Source organism: Elgaria multicarinata, chromosome 11 (genome assembly GCF_023053635.1).
Source record: "Elgaria multicarinata webbii isolate HBS135686 ecotype San Diego chromosome 11, rElgMul1.1.pri, whole genome shotgun sequence".
In the NCBI taxonomy this organism is placed as follows: Eukaryota; Metazoa; Chordata; class Lepidosauria; order Squamata; family Anguidae; genus Elgaria; species Elgaria multicarinata.
In genome coordinates, this window is record NC_086181.1 from 22,289,400 (window position 1) to 22,301,034 (window position 11,635).

The 11,635-nt window shown below is 42.9% G+C and overlaps 1 protein-coding gene and 1 pseudogene across 1 annotated transcript; both read right to left on the bottom strand.

Annotated features, from left to right (window-relative positions):
- Positions 1–2,969: 2,969 nt before the first annotated feature.
- Positions 2,970–3,950, bottom strand: LOC134405445 (olfactory receptor 14A16-like). Its single transcript, XM_063136690.1, has one exon. It carries the CDS (start codon positions 3,948–3,950, stop codon positions 2,970–2,972), a length of 981 nt encoding a protein of 326 aa, XP_062992760.1.
- A 6,705-nt stretch (positions 3,951–10,655) lies between these two features.
- LOC134405446 (olfactory receptor 14A16-like) lies at positions 10,656–11,635 on the bottom strand (annotated as a pseudogene).

Here is an 11,635-nt window from a genome sequence, read left to right on the forward strand (position 1 = left end):
TGCTTACTGATCACTGCTCTATGATCACTGCTCTCTGTGTATGCCTCAGTGTGCTGATCTGAACTGATCTGAATTGAACTGCACAGAAGCCTGAAGGAAATAAACCAGCTCTGCTGTGTAAGACCTGCGTGATGTGTGTTTGTTTCTGAGCACAAACAGAGTTCCAGAGAGGAGAAAAGTTCTGGCACAATAACCCAACAGGAAGGAGCTAGACCGTGAAAAGCTTTGAAGGTTAACAGGAGAAGTTTATATTGGATTCTGTAGTGAATTGGAAGCCAATGAAGAGATTTCAGAAGCGGAGTAACATGGTCGGAGCGGCGAGCCAAGAAGATGATCTTTGCGGCAGAGTGGTGAACAGAAACCAACGGACTGATGTGAGAAGAAGGAAGGCCAGAGAGAAGAAGGTTGCAGTAGTCCAACTGTGAAATAACCAGCGCATGAACAAGCGTTTTGGCAGAAGAGACATGATCAACCGTGTCAAAGGCTGCAGTTAGATCAAGGAGAATAAGAACGGAATAATGGCCTTTAGACTTGGCAGTAAGGAGATCATTGGTGATCTTAGTAAGGGCTGTTTCGGTGGAATGCAGAGGACAGAATCCAGATTGAAATGGATCCAAAGCAGAGTTACTAGAAAGAAAGTCAAGACAGCGAGAGTAGACCGCACGCTCCAGGATCTTTGAAACAAACGGCAACAAAGAGACAGGTCGGTAGTTAGACAGCCTGAGCAGTATATATCCATATTGTGATTCCAGTCAGATTGGATTGCTAGAGTGGGGTGGGCAAAGGAGGGGAAAACTTTCCTCAAAATATTCCTCCTTCCCACTTACTTTAACAGTGCAATGGGGCTCTTCTCCTGTGCCCCTCCCTATCCCTTCTGATCAGCTCTGAGGCTCCATAAGTGGCTGCGTCACACTATGAAGTCAGACTCAAGGAATAAAAATTCCTTAAAAATCAAATACATGGAATTTAAAAAAGAAAAGAAATTGCAGGGTGGGGGAGGAAGCTTGATCAAGCAGAAGCAATGATCAAATGAAGAATAAAAGAACAGAGAGAGAGAGAGAGAGAGAGAGAGAGAGAGAGAGAGAGAGAGAGAGAGTAATCAAGTTGTTAATTATAGGATTATTGTGCTGGAAAGGAGAGGAAATTCTCAGTAGCATCTCTCACTTTCACCCTTCCAAGGCTCCAGGCAGTTTTTAAAGTGATACATCTCCCTAGACACTTCACTGTGAGTAAGACCATTACACTCAATGGAACTTACTTCTGAGAAGGCACTGGTTATTCTGCTAAGTCTTTACTAGTCTTTACTAGAGGACACAGCCATTTTAGTGTAGCTGAGGCAGGAAGGAGGGGGCGAGAGAATGTTAATGAGTATGTGTTGTATTATAAATTAAGATGGCCACCCTATATGTTATAATGTGGCTAAGAAAAATAAATTAAAAATCAACCGAAGGTAGGGTGACCATATGAAAAGGAAAACAGGAATTTCAGCAGGAATTGTCATTTGAAAATATGGGGAACCCGGTGAAATTTCCTCTTCATCACAACAGTTAAAGCTGCAGGTGCTCTGCCCTCTTTTAATCTGGTCACTCTAGTATAGCTAGAGAGATTGCAAATAATATAACCCATTTTCCCCACCAAGGAACTCATTCATTTGCTAGCCCATGGAGTGAGGAAGACTCCAAGTTCCATTTCACATATGCACTATTGATGTTGGCTAAAAGTAAGGCTATAGGAAAAATGGCTCTTATTAATGAGTTGTCCCAGAAAGTCATGGTGACTGGCAGGCAGTTTAGATCATAAAATCTCACAAGCCAATATTAGGATAGGGAAAAGAATTTTGTACCAAAGGCTGATTCATGAACTGCAAGTATGGATGAAACTCAGACAGGCATAAAGTCAAGAGAAGAGGGGACAGCGACAGAAAAGTTTGCTAGTACTAGTTCATCTCCTGTTTTGAAGATAGGACTCATTTTATATAGTTTGATATAAAAAATAAAGGTATTATATTTATGTTTGTTCTTTTCTGATCTCTCATAAGGAGAGCTCCCCTCCCATTTCACCCCATTAGAGAAAATGGTCAGGGAACAGATCTCTTTATATATATATATATATATATATATATATATATATATACTGAATCAGATCTCTATTTTTATAAACTGATTAACAACTGTGCATAAACAAGTAAAAGATAAAAGGTGTGTGTGTATGTATGATGTATGTGGGACGGAGGTTGAGGGGGGGGGCTCTAAAAAAATCCTAAAAATAAAGGGATGAAGGGATCTTCTGTAAACATCGCATGGATAAAGCTCTACTTAAGAACTACCAGGGTTCCAAGTTTAATTTCTGTTATTTCATTTTATTAGAAAGACTGTAGGACTTCTCAAAACAAAACAGTAAAAACAACATCCAATAACAGACACACACAAAATCAATAAAATGATTTAAAAAACCAACCTTCCAAAATAGCAGCTGAAGCAATACAACAAACTGAACAAGAACAAACAGAGTCACCACAGGCCCTCTGAAAAAAGACTATTCTTCATCTACTTCCACCACCATCCCAAAAAGAGAGAGAGAGAGAGCCTGTGTCTACACCTGCCTTTTTTCCTGTAATCATCCTGGGACCATCCCTATACATCCAAATGACACACAGGGGTTCCTGGGAGCAGGAAGGGATGATACCTTCATTTTTCTGGGATAATCCTTAGAGGTAGAAAGGGTCAGAGACAGAGAGCAAGAAAGAATCTGAATAAACAGCCCTTAGGAAAAAAAATGCCAGAGCACCAGAGCTGCCACAAAACGACCCTACCTCCTGTGGCATGAAAATGTGAAATCTGAAGATTATTAATGCTGGGGGGATGGAAGGACCTATCTTTCTTTCTCACTACCCATGAAAGGTCAGATCCAAAACATCCTAAGGCCCATAGAACACCATCCCAGAGAGCACAGGATTTCAATGTGTGAGGTCACCTTTGCAAAACAGGGATAGAGAAGGTATTCCTAGAAGAGTATCTGAAGAACAGTAGTTTTGACAGAGCATGTTTTATCTCCTTGTTTCTTATGCTGTAGATAACTGGATTCATCAAAGGTGGGACAATGGAATACATCATGGTAAATGCCAAATCCAGGCGGGAGGGGGAAGTTGAGGTGGGCTTGAGGTAAACAAAACATCCAGTGGATAAAAATACGGAGACAACAATGAGGTGGGGAAGGCAGGTTGAGAAAGCTTTTTGCCTCCCCTGCACAGATGGGATTTTCAGCACTGCATTGAAGATGTGCACATAAGTCACGACAATGAAGACAAAGCAGCCTAAGCCAACTATGGCACTGAAGGAAATAACACCAATTTCAATCAAATACAAGTCAGAGCAGGCAAGCTTTAGTAACTGTGGGATCTCACAGAAAAATTGATTGATAACGTTGGAACAAAAGGGTGATGCAAAGGTGCCTCCAGTGTGTAACACTCCATAAAAAAAGCCGGCAATCCATACAATAATAACCATATGAATGCAGGCTTGTTTATTCATCACTTTTTCATACTGTAATGGATTGCAAATGGCAACATACCGATCATATGCCATGACTGTGAGAAGGAAGAAATCAGAACCCACAAATAAGAGAAACAGAAGGACTTGAGCCACACATCCAGAATACGAAATGTGTCTGGTATTTAAGAGAGAATTAATCATAGATTTGGGGATAATCACTGAAATTTGGCAAAGGTCCTGTATAGCCAAGTTCATCAGAAAGAAGTACATGGGGGTGTGCAAGTGGTGGTCCAAGGCTACAGCAGAGATGATGAGTAGGTTCCCTGTTGCAGCTACCAGGTACAACACCAGGAATACCATGAAGTGTAGAAGCTGCAGTTCCCGAACATTTGAGAATTCCATGAGAAGAAACTCTTCCAGAGAAGACTGGTTAACAAGACTGTGCTCCTTAAGAAGCATATTGCCTGTGGAAGGAAATAGACAGGTAGTTGTTAAAATGAGAGCTTAGTATTGTAATAAGTAGAAGTTCAAATGATGATGATGAGGAGGAGGAGGAGGAGGAGGAAGAGGAGGAGGAGGAGGGCTGTGCATGGACCCCCTGATTCGCTTCAGATCTGTTTTAGGGAGGTCCGAATCACCTTGATAAACTTCGGATCTGGGATTTGAATCTGGAGCAGTGCACAGCCCTAATGATGAGTACTGTTACTAGTATTAATAGTGAAAGTGTTGTTATTGTTTTTGTTTTTCTTACTATTTTACTTGCGGACTCTTTACTGTGTGGTGGTTTTATTGAGAAATTGAAAGCTTAAAAAATGAAATAAATTAACCCCCATATATCCCCCAGTTTCTGGTCCAAATGCCCAAGCTGGAGAGCGTTGTTCTGAACCCACAGCCAATTCTCCATCATTCTACTCAGTTTATATAGCTTCTTTGTGTGTTTGTTTATTACATTTCTATTCCGCCCAATAGCCGGAGCTCTCTGGGCAGTTCACAAAAATTAAAAACATTCAAAGTATAAAACAACAGTATAAAAACATAATATAAAATACAATATAAAAGCTCAACCAGATAAAAAACGCGGCAATGCAAAATTACAAATTTAAAACACCAAGTTAAAATTTATTTATAGACTGTTAAAATGCTGGGAGAATAAAAAGGTCTTCACCTGGCATCTAAAAGCATATAATGTAGGTGCCAAGCGAACCTCCTTAGGGAGCTCATTCCACAGCTGGGGTGCCATAGCAGAGAAGGCCCTCCTCCTAGTAGCCACCTGCCTTACTTCTCTTGGCAGGGGCTTGCGGAGAAGGACCCCTGAGGATGACCTTAGGGTCCGGGCAGGTACATACGAGAGGAGGCGTTCCTTCAGATAGCCTGGCCCCAAGCTGTTTAGTACTTTAAATGTTAATACCAGCACTTTGAATCTGGCCCGGGGACCTGGACTGGCAGCCAATGAAGCTGGAGAAGGACTGGTGTGATGTGGTTGCTGTAATCATTGTATCATCTCAATTGTAAATGGAAGGGTGGCCATAGCATAATGTATTAGAAACAAAAATGTTAGTTATGCTAGTTGGGGAGGAAATCATTTAAGAATCAGATTCTCTCCAGCAATCAGCAAGGGGAACAATCTTTAGTAAGTCTCGCCTTTCCAACAATTAATGTGGCCATCAGATTTCCGAAGGAAAAAAAATGTACAATCAAGTTTGGAAGGTCCTGCTTCAGCAAATATTTGAGATAAATGGGGGAAGGGACTACCAAGAGCTCCAGGAATTGGTACATTATGCCCCTCTGCCAATAGCTCATACTTTCTTCTTATATTTCACATTGTATGCAATGGACATGAGCAGCACTGGGCAACCTGCTGTCCTAAGAGGCTACCTGTGCAGCCTGCTGTGGATGCCCTGTCCCTCAGATCCCCCTCTCAATTCCCCTCCCCTTGCACTGCTGCTGCTGCTACCACGGTTGTGCTAGGAAATGGGGCAAGAAGGGGTGACTCTTCTCAATGCACCCTCTTTCCAGCACAATTTGTGAAAACATTGGGAACAGGATGCATGAGGAGAGAGATCCTCATGTACCTTGTTGGCCAGCAGGATTGGGCTCCTGTCAGGAGTGAGATTGACATCACATCCCTCCCTTGCTCCTGAACAGTTGATTGTTATTCGGGAGATGGAGACACCTCAGAAAGGGAGTGGAGGTTTAAACCTCCCTATCCTGCCATATTGAGATGGGGGAGGGGGGCTAAGTCTCATGTGGGTGTGCATGTGCATCAGAGTGAGTGTGCATGGGGGAGAATAGGTGAGTGGTATGGATGTCTTTGCATGAACGTGGGTGCATGTGGTGTGTGTGCTTATAATTTTCACGCATTGTCTTCAGCCCACCTGCCATGATCTCATGTGACCCTCAGTTTCCAAAACATTGTCTACCCTTGGGGTTGAGAAGAAGAAATGATGACCAGTCACCTACCAGCATGGTTACTCTCAGGATTGAAGGAACTGCACTATGAATTATGCATCCCAAATAGGCCTGACCCACCCCTTTAGCACCAATTTCAAAACTCAGATATGCCATCATGATGACAGATACCTTCCTAGTTTTATAAAATTGATATGGAGTGAAATTGAGATAAGGCTAAGGGACATTGCCAAAGGCTAACTCACCACAATGCATACATGAACAGTGATGATCTTCAACATCATTGCCAAGTCATGAGTTTGATTTTTCTACTCCTTTGTTAGTCGATATCTGATCAGGCACAGATGCAAGGTAGAATCATTTCAACACTTGGCAATTAGTAATAAGTATGCAACTGACTCCTTCCGCATATAGGGCTGTATTTGCGAGGGGAAGGCGAAATAACGAGACAGACAACAAGGCTGGAGTTAAATAGGGCCACATTTATTTCTGAGGATTCAGTGAGGAAAGATGGAGGCCTAGGCGGGCATCCTATCTTGGCCAACGTCTTGGCCATAATTGGGATAGGGCGATCCATTCTTATCCTGACAGGTGACGCGTGTTCTTTGCCACCCATCAGAATTCCCCTTTTGGGGTAGGTAGGCCTTCCGATGTCACTCCCCCTCATGTTACAAATGTCTGAGTGAATGAGTAAGGTTGGCTGAAGAGGTAAACCTTATCCCATCACCTGGTTCCACAGGACTCCCAGGTGAGGGGCTCAGGTGTTACCAATCACCTCAACAGTGCCTTATGAATGCTCACCAACCTTATTCTTGCTCCCAATGCCCGCATGCCTGCCCATTCAAATGTGACCAAATAGAATCAAATTAACCTATTAATACACCCTCGCTGTCTTACAGTGTGAAGTAGGTGAAAAAACTCCCCCCAAAAAGGAATTTGGGAGTAAAAAAATCCTATTTGCCCCCCCCCAAAGGGCAACCAGCGAACCCACACTGCCTACAGGGAGGGAGGGAGGGAGCTGCAAAAATGAAAGTGGAGCAGAAGGGCGAGGTGAAGCCCTCCCCACATCAGTGGCACCACCAGCCAGTGGGCCAATGATCAAGTGCCACGGTCCCATTCGCCTCCCGCGCAATTACCTCCCCACGCCCATGCAAGCAGGGCGTGGTGGTGGAGGCTTTAATCCATCATTTCAGACAATAATTGCTAATGATAGGTGAATTCTGTTCCCCTGAAATTTCTGTTATCACAACATTTTTGGCTTTCTTTAAAGTCCCTTAGATGTTGTACCCGAGAAGGGACCTCCACATTTACATTAAATTTCACAGTTAAGTTAACAGGGTGTTCCTATATATGCCCACTCTGATGTAAGCCACATTGAGTTCAATGGGACTTGCTCATTATGGGTATAGGATTGCAGCCTAATTTGCATTTCAGAGGCAGTCCTGGACACTGATTGCAGGTCTGTGTTGGAAATTATGCAACTCAACCTTGCAACTCATGCCCTTAATCTATGTTGAAATTCACAAGTTTGTGTGCAAATAGTGAAAATATTCCAAGATCGAAATAGACACCTTAGATAAATTGAAATACTCTGATATCATAGAATCATCGAATAGTAGAGTTGGAAGGGGCCTAAAAGACCATCGAGTCCAACCCCCTGCTCAATGCAGGAATTAGGTACACCAACACAGAATTAGATAAAAGAGTGAGTATCTGCCAAAGAGAAACAATAAGAGAGGAGGAGGAGCGTATGTATCTAGTTTCTGTCTTTAAAGAGAATGAGAAACTTCTGAAATGATAAGAAAAAGGTATTAAATAGCTTACTTTTTTTCTCTTTGTGGATTTCTCTCCACTTCTCCTTGAATGATGTAGATGACTCTGTATTTGTACAGACATCCATGTCATTTTATAAAAGTTGTCTTGGATTTATGAAGGCAGTAAGGATTTGTCAATGCTGTGAGGTGATTTATTAATAACTCTTTTGTGTTCCTAGAGATTTGCTCTCCCAGGATTCTAGCAGACCTCAGCAGTAGAGGTGTGTTCTTGCTGATATGATAAGGAAAGACTAACAGTGTTTGGATAGTCTCTGTAGTTATCTCTGTAGTTATCTAGTTGGCCCCTGTGGGAACAGAATGCTAGACTAGATAGGCCTTGGTTGGTTGGTGTTTCTCTTCTTGCTAGGAATTGAGGAGCTCATTAGATAGTTGCTTTTCATTACATTTCATTCTTAGTTGCTTTTCATTACATTTCATTAATGACCTCAGATCCATAACAGAGTAGAAAGCAACGAGAAGTGCCAAGTCCATGGCATTTTTTCCCCATTGTGGATATGGGAACTGGTAGTTAAAAAAATCCTCATTGATAAGGAGTCTGTCCACAGCAATGGGATAATCATTTTACAACAGATCTTTCAAGTGCTATCAGAAGATGGGTGGCATCCTCCAATCCTAATTGCTAATCTGACCTGGAAAGGGTTGGATTCCTTCTTTGGGAAGGGATGTATGAGAAATTAATTGCAGTTCATTTTTGATCAGGATTTACCCACTTCACACCTCCCAGATGGAACATGGACTTGAACACATTCTGTGCTCAAAGTGTGTATTTCTGAGCTTGCAATGTAATTCATCAACATCTGAAAACTGCACTTAACATAGGGAATACAGAATTTATGGGCACCCGACTTGAGAGTTCACTGAGCACTGCTCAGCTGACCCTGTTCTGGGAGCCAGGCTAGCAAAGCGCTCAGCGATGCACACTTTACAGGGCCTCTGGAAAGTGTGCAATACTCCTGGCATGCCATTAGCATGCAAGCGTTATTGCACACTTTCTGTAGGCCCCAGAAACTGCACCTTCCCTTCCTCCCCTCATGCCAATCATGGCCTTAAAAGTCCTCTAATCCATAAGGGACATGATCGGTGGCTGGGGTGGCATGATTTCCCCCAGGGTGGGGAAATGGCATGTTTTTCCCCTCCACTCTAAGAGAGAGAGAGAGAGAGAGAAAATACAAAACTTCCCCAGTATTGGGGAAATTGTGTCCGTCCGTCCCCCCACTGATGGGGGCCTTAAAGGTCCTGTTAAGGCCCCTATCAGTGGGGGTTGGGGGAAGGTGAGCCTTGGCTCCCTTCAGTGGTGGGATGTGCGGGAATTTGCTATGTTAGAATATGGTCAGTGAGCACTCTGGCACCTTCTGGTGATTGGCATGTCCAGAGGTCCTGCTCCTCATAGACATTATGGCTCCCATGTCAGGATTTGGTATGCCTTTGGAGATCCTCCTGCCTAATCTACTCAGAATGTTATGGCTTTGAGTGGGGGTGATGTGGGGTGGTCTCCCCACACTTACAAAGTGTATCTTAAGAGAGGGACCTGGTTTACCCAACTCCTGGATTAGGGGAGTACTCACCTATAATGCCAGGCAAGTGGCCTGAGGTAAGGACATTGATTCCCACACTTTCACATGCAGACCCAGGGAGAGGCGATTCTACCTTATTGTTAAATAAATAGGCCCTAGTTTATTTCCAAGCTCTGGTGTGTCTGTCTTTATTCTATGCTTCGTTCTCCAATCGCAATGCAGTATATACAAATGTTTTCCTAATATCGGCATTTTTCAATGCACTTTTGCTTGTTAGGGTTTATGCATATTTTCTTGATTATATACATTTTCCCAATTATATACATGATTAGCACGATTATATTAACTGTAGCCTTGCTAGAACTATCCATGCCTTACCTGCTTCACCTCTGGATTACTGTAATGCTTTATATGTGGGGCTGCCCTTGAAAACAGTCCAGAAATTTCAGCTGGTCAAAAATAATACAGCTAGATCGTTAACAGTGACTGGCCAACAAGATCATATTGTTCCAGTACTTTTCCAGTTGCACTGGCTGTCAATCCATGTCGGGGCCCAATTCAAAGAGCTAGTATTAACATCCAAAGCCTGGAAGAACTTCGGGTCAGATTATCTGAAGGATTGTCTCCTGCCATATGTACCTACCCAGACCCTAAGACCATCTTCACTGATCCTTCTCCAGAAGCTCCTGCCAAAGTAATGGAGGCAGGTGGCTACTAGGAAGAGGCCTTTTCTACTGAGGCAGTTGCCATCATCAGACCATGTTATTGTAACCCTAATCTCAGCAGGACAGAGCAAGCAAAGAAGACCACCCTCCCACAACCAATCAAGTAATACGACCTACATATTTACACTGTTCTGCTTGCAGCATCACAATATAGGATGTGGTGGCCTGCAATGAAATGAACAAGAAGGAAAGCAGGGCTGCCTTTTATTTCATTTTATTAGGAAGATTGTAGGACTTCACATAACAGTAAAAACAACATCCAATAACAGATACAAACTAAATCAATAAAATGATGAAACAATCTCCAATGTGGCAGCAGAAGCAGCACAACAAACAGCACAAGGACAAACAGCATCAAAAATCACAAGCCCTCTGAAAAAAGAGAGCATTCTTTAGCTATCTACACCACCATCCAACTAAGAGAGAGAGGGGGAAAGGGAGAGGGAGAGCAAGGAGGAGGCTGAATAAACATCTCTTGGGAGAATGCCAGAGCACTGGAGCTGCCACCAAAAAGACCCCGCCTCCTGTAGAGTGAAAATGTGAAATCTAAAGGTCATTAATGCTGGGTGGAGGCAAGGACCCCCCTCCCCATGTAGGGGGAGATCCAAAGCATTTTATGGCCCATGGATCACACTCCAAGAAAGCACAGGATTTTAGTGTGGTGATATTAATAACAAGAATTCACCTTTGCAGTGCAAAAATGGAGAAGGTATTCCTCGGAGAGTATCTCAAGACCAGTAGTTTTGACAGAGCATGTTTTATCCCCTTGTTTCTCATGCTGTAGATTACTGGATTCATCAAAGGTAGGACCATGGAATACATCATGGTTAGTGCCAAACCCACGTGGGAGGGGGAAGTTGAGGTGGGCTTTAGGTAAGCAAAACATCCAGTGGATACAAATACGGAGACAACAATGAGGTGGGGAAGGCAGGTTGAGAAAGCTTTTTGCCTCCCCTGCACAGAGGGGATTCTCAGCACTGCACTGAAGATGTGCACATAAGTCATGACAATGAAAGCAAAGCAGGCTAAGCCAACTATGGCACTGATTAAACAACACCAATTTCAATCAAGTACAAGTCAGAGCAGGCCAGCTTAAGTAACTGTGGGATCTCACAGAAAAATTGATTTACAACATTGGAACAAAACGGAGATGCAAAGGTTCCTCCTGTGTGTAACACTCCATAGAGAAAGCTGACAATCCATACTGTAGTAAGCATATGAATGCAGGCTTGTTTATTCATCAATTTTTCATATTGTAATGGATTGTAAATGGCAACATACCGATCATATGCCATGATTGTGAGAACTGAGAAATCGGATGCTAAAAAGAAGAGAAACAGAAGGACTTGAGCTATACATCCAGGATAAGAAATGTATCTGGTATTTAAGAGAGAATTAATCATAGATTTGGGGATAATCACTGAAATTTGGCCAAGGTCCTGTATAGCCAAGTTCACCAGAAAAAAGTACATGGGGGTGTGCAAGTGATGGTCCAAGGCTACAGCAGAGATGATGAGTAGGTTCCCTGTTGCAGCTACCAGGTACCACACCAGGAATACCATGAAGTGTAGAAGCTGCAGTTCCCAAACATTTGAGAATTCCATGAGAAGAAACTCTTCCAGAGAAGACTGGTTAATGAGACTTTGCTCCTTAAGAAGCAT

Excerpts from the sequence above, each read along its gene's own strand:
- LOC134405445 (XM_063136690.1), bottom strand. The coding sequence starts at position 3,950 with ATGCTTCTTAAGGAGCACAGTCTTGTTAACCAGTCTTCTCTGGAAGAG.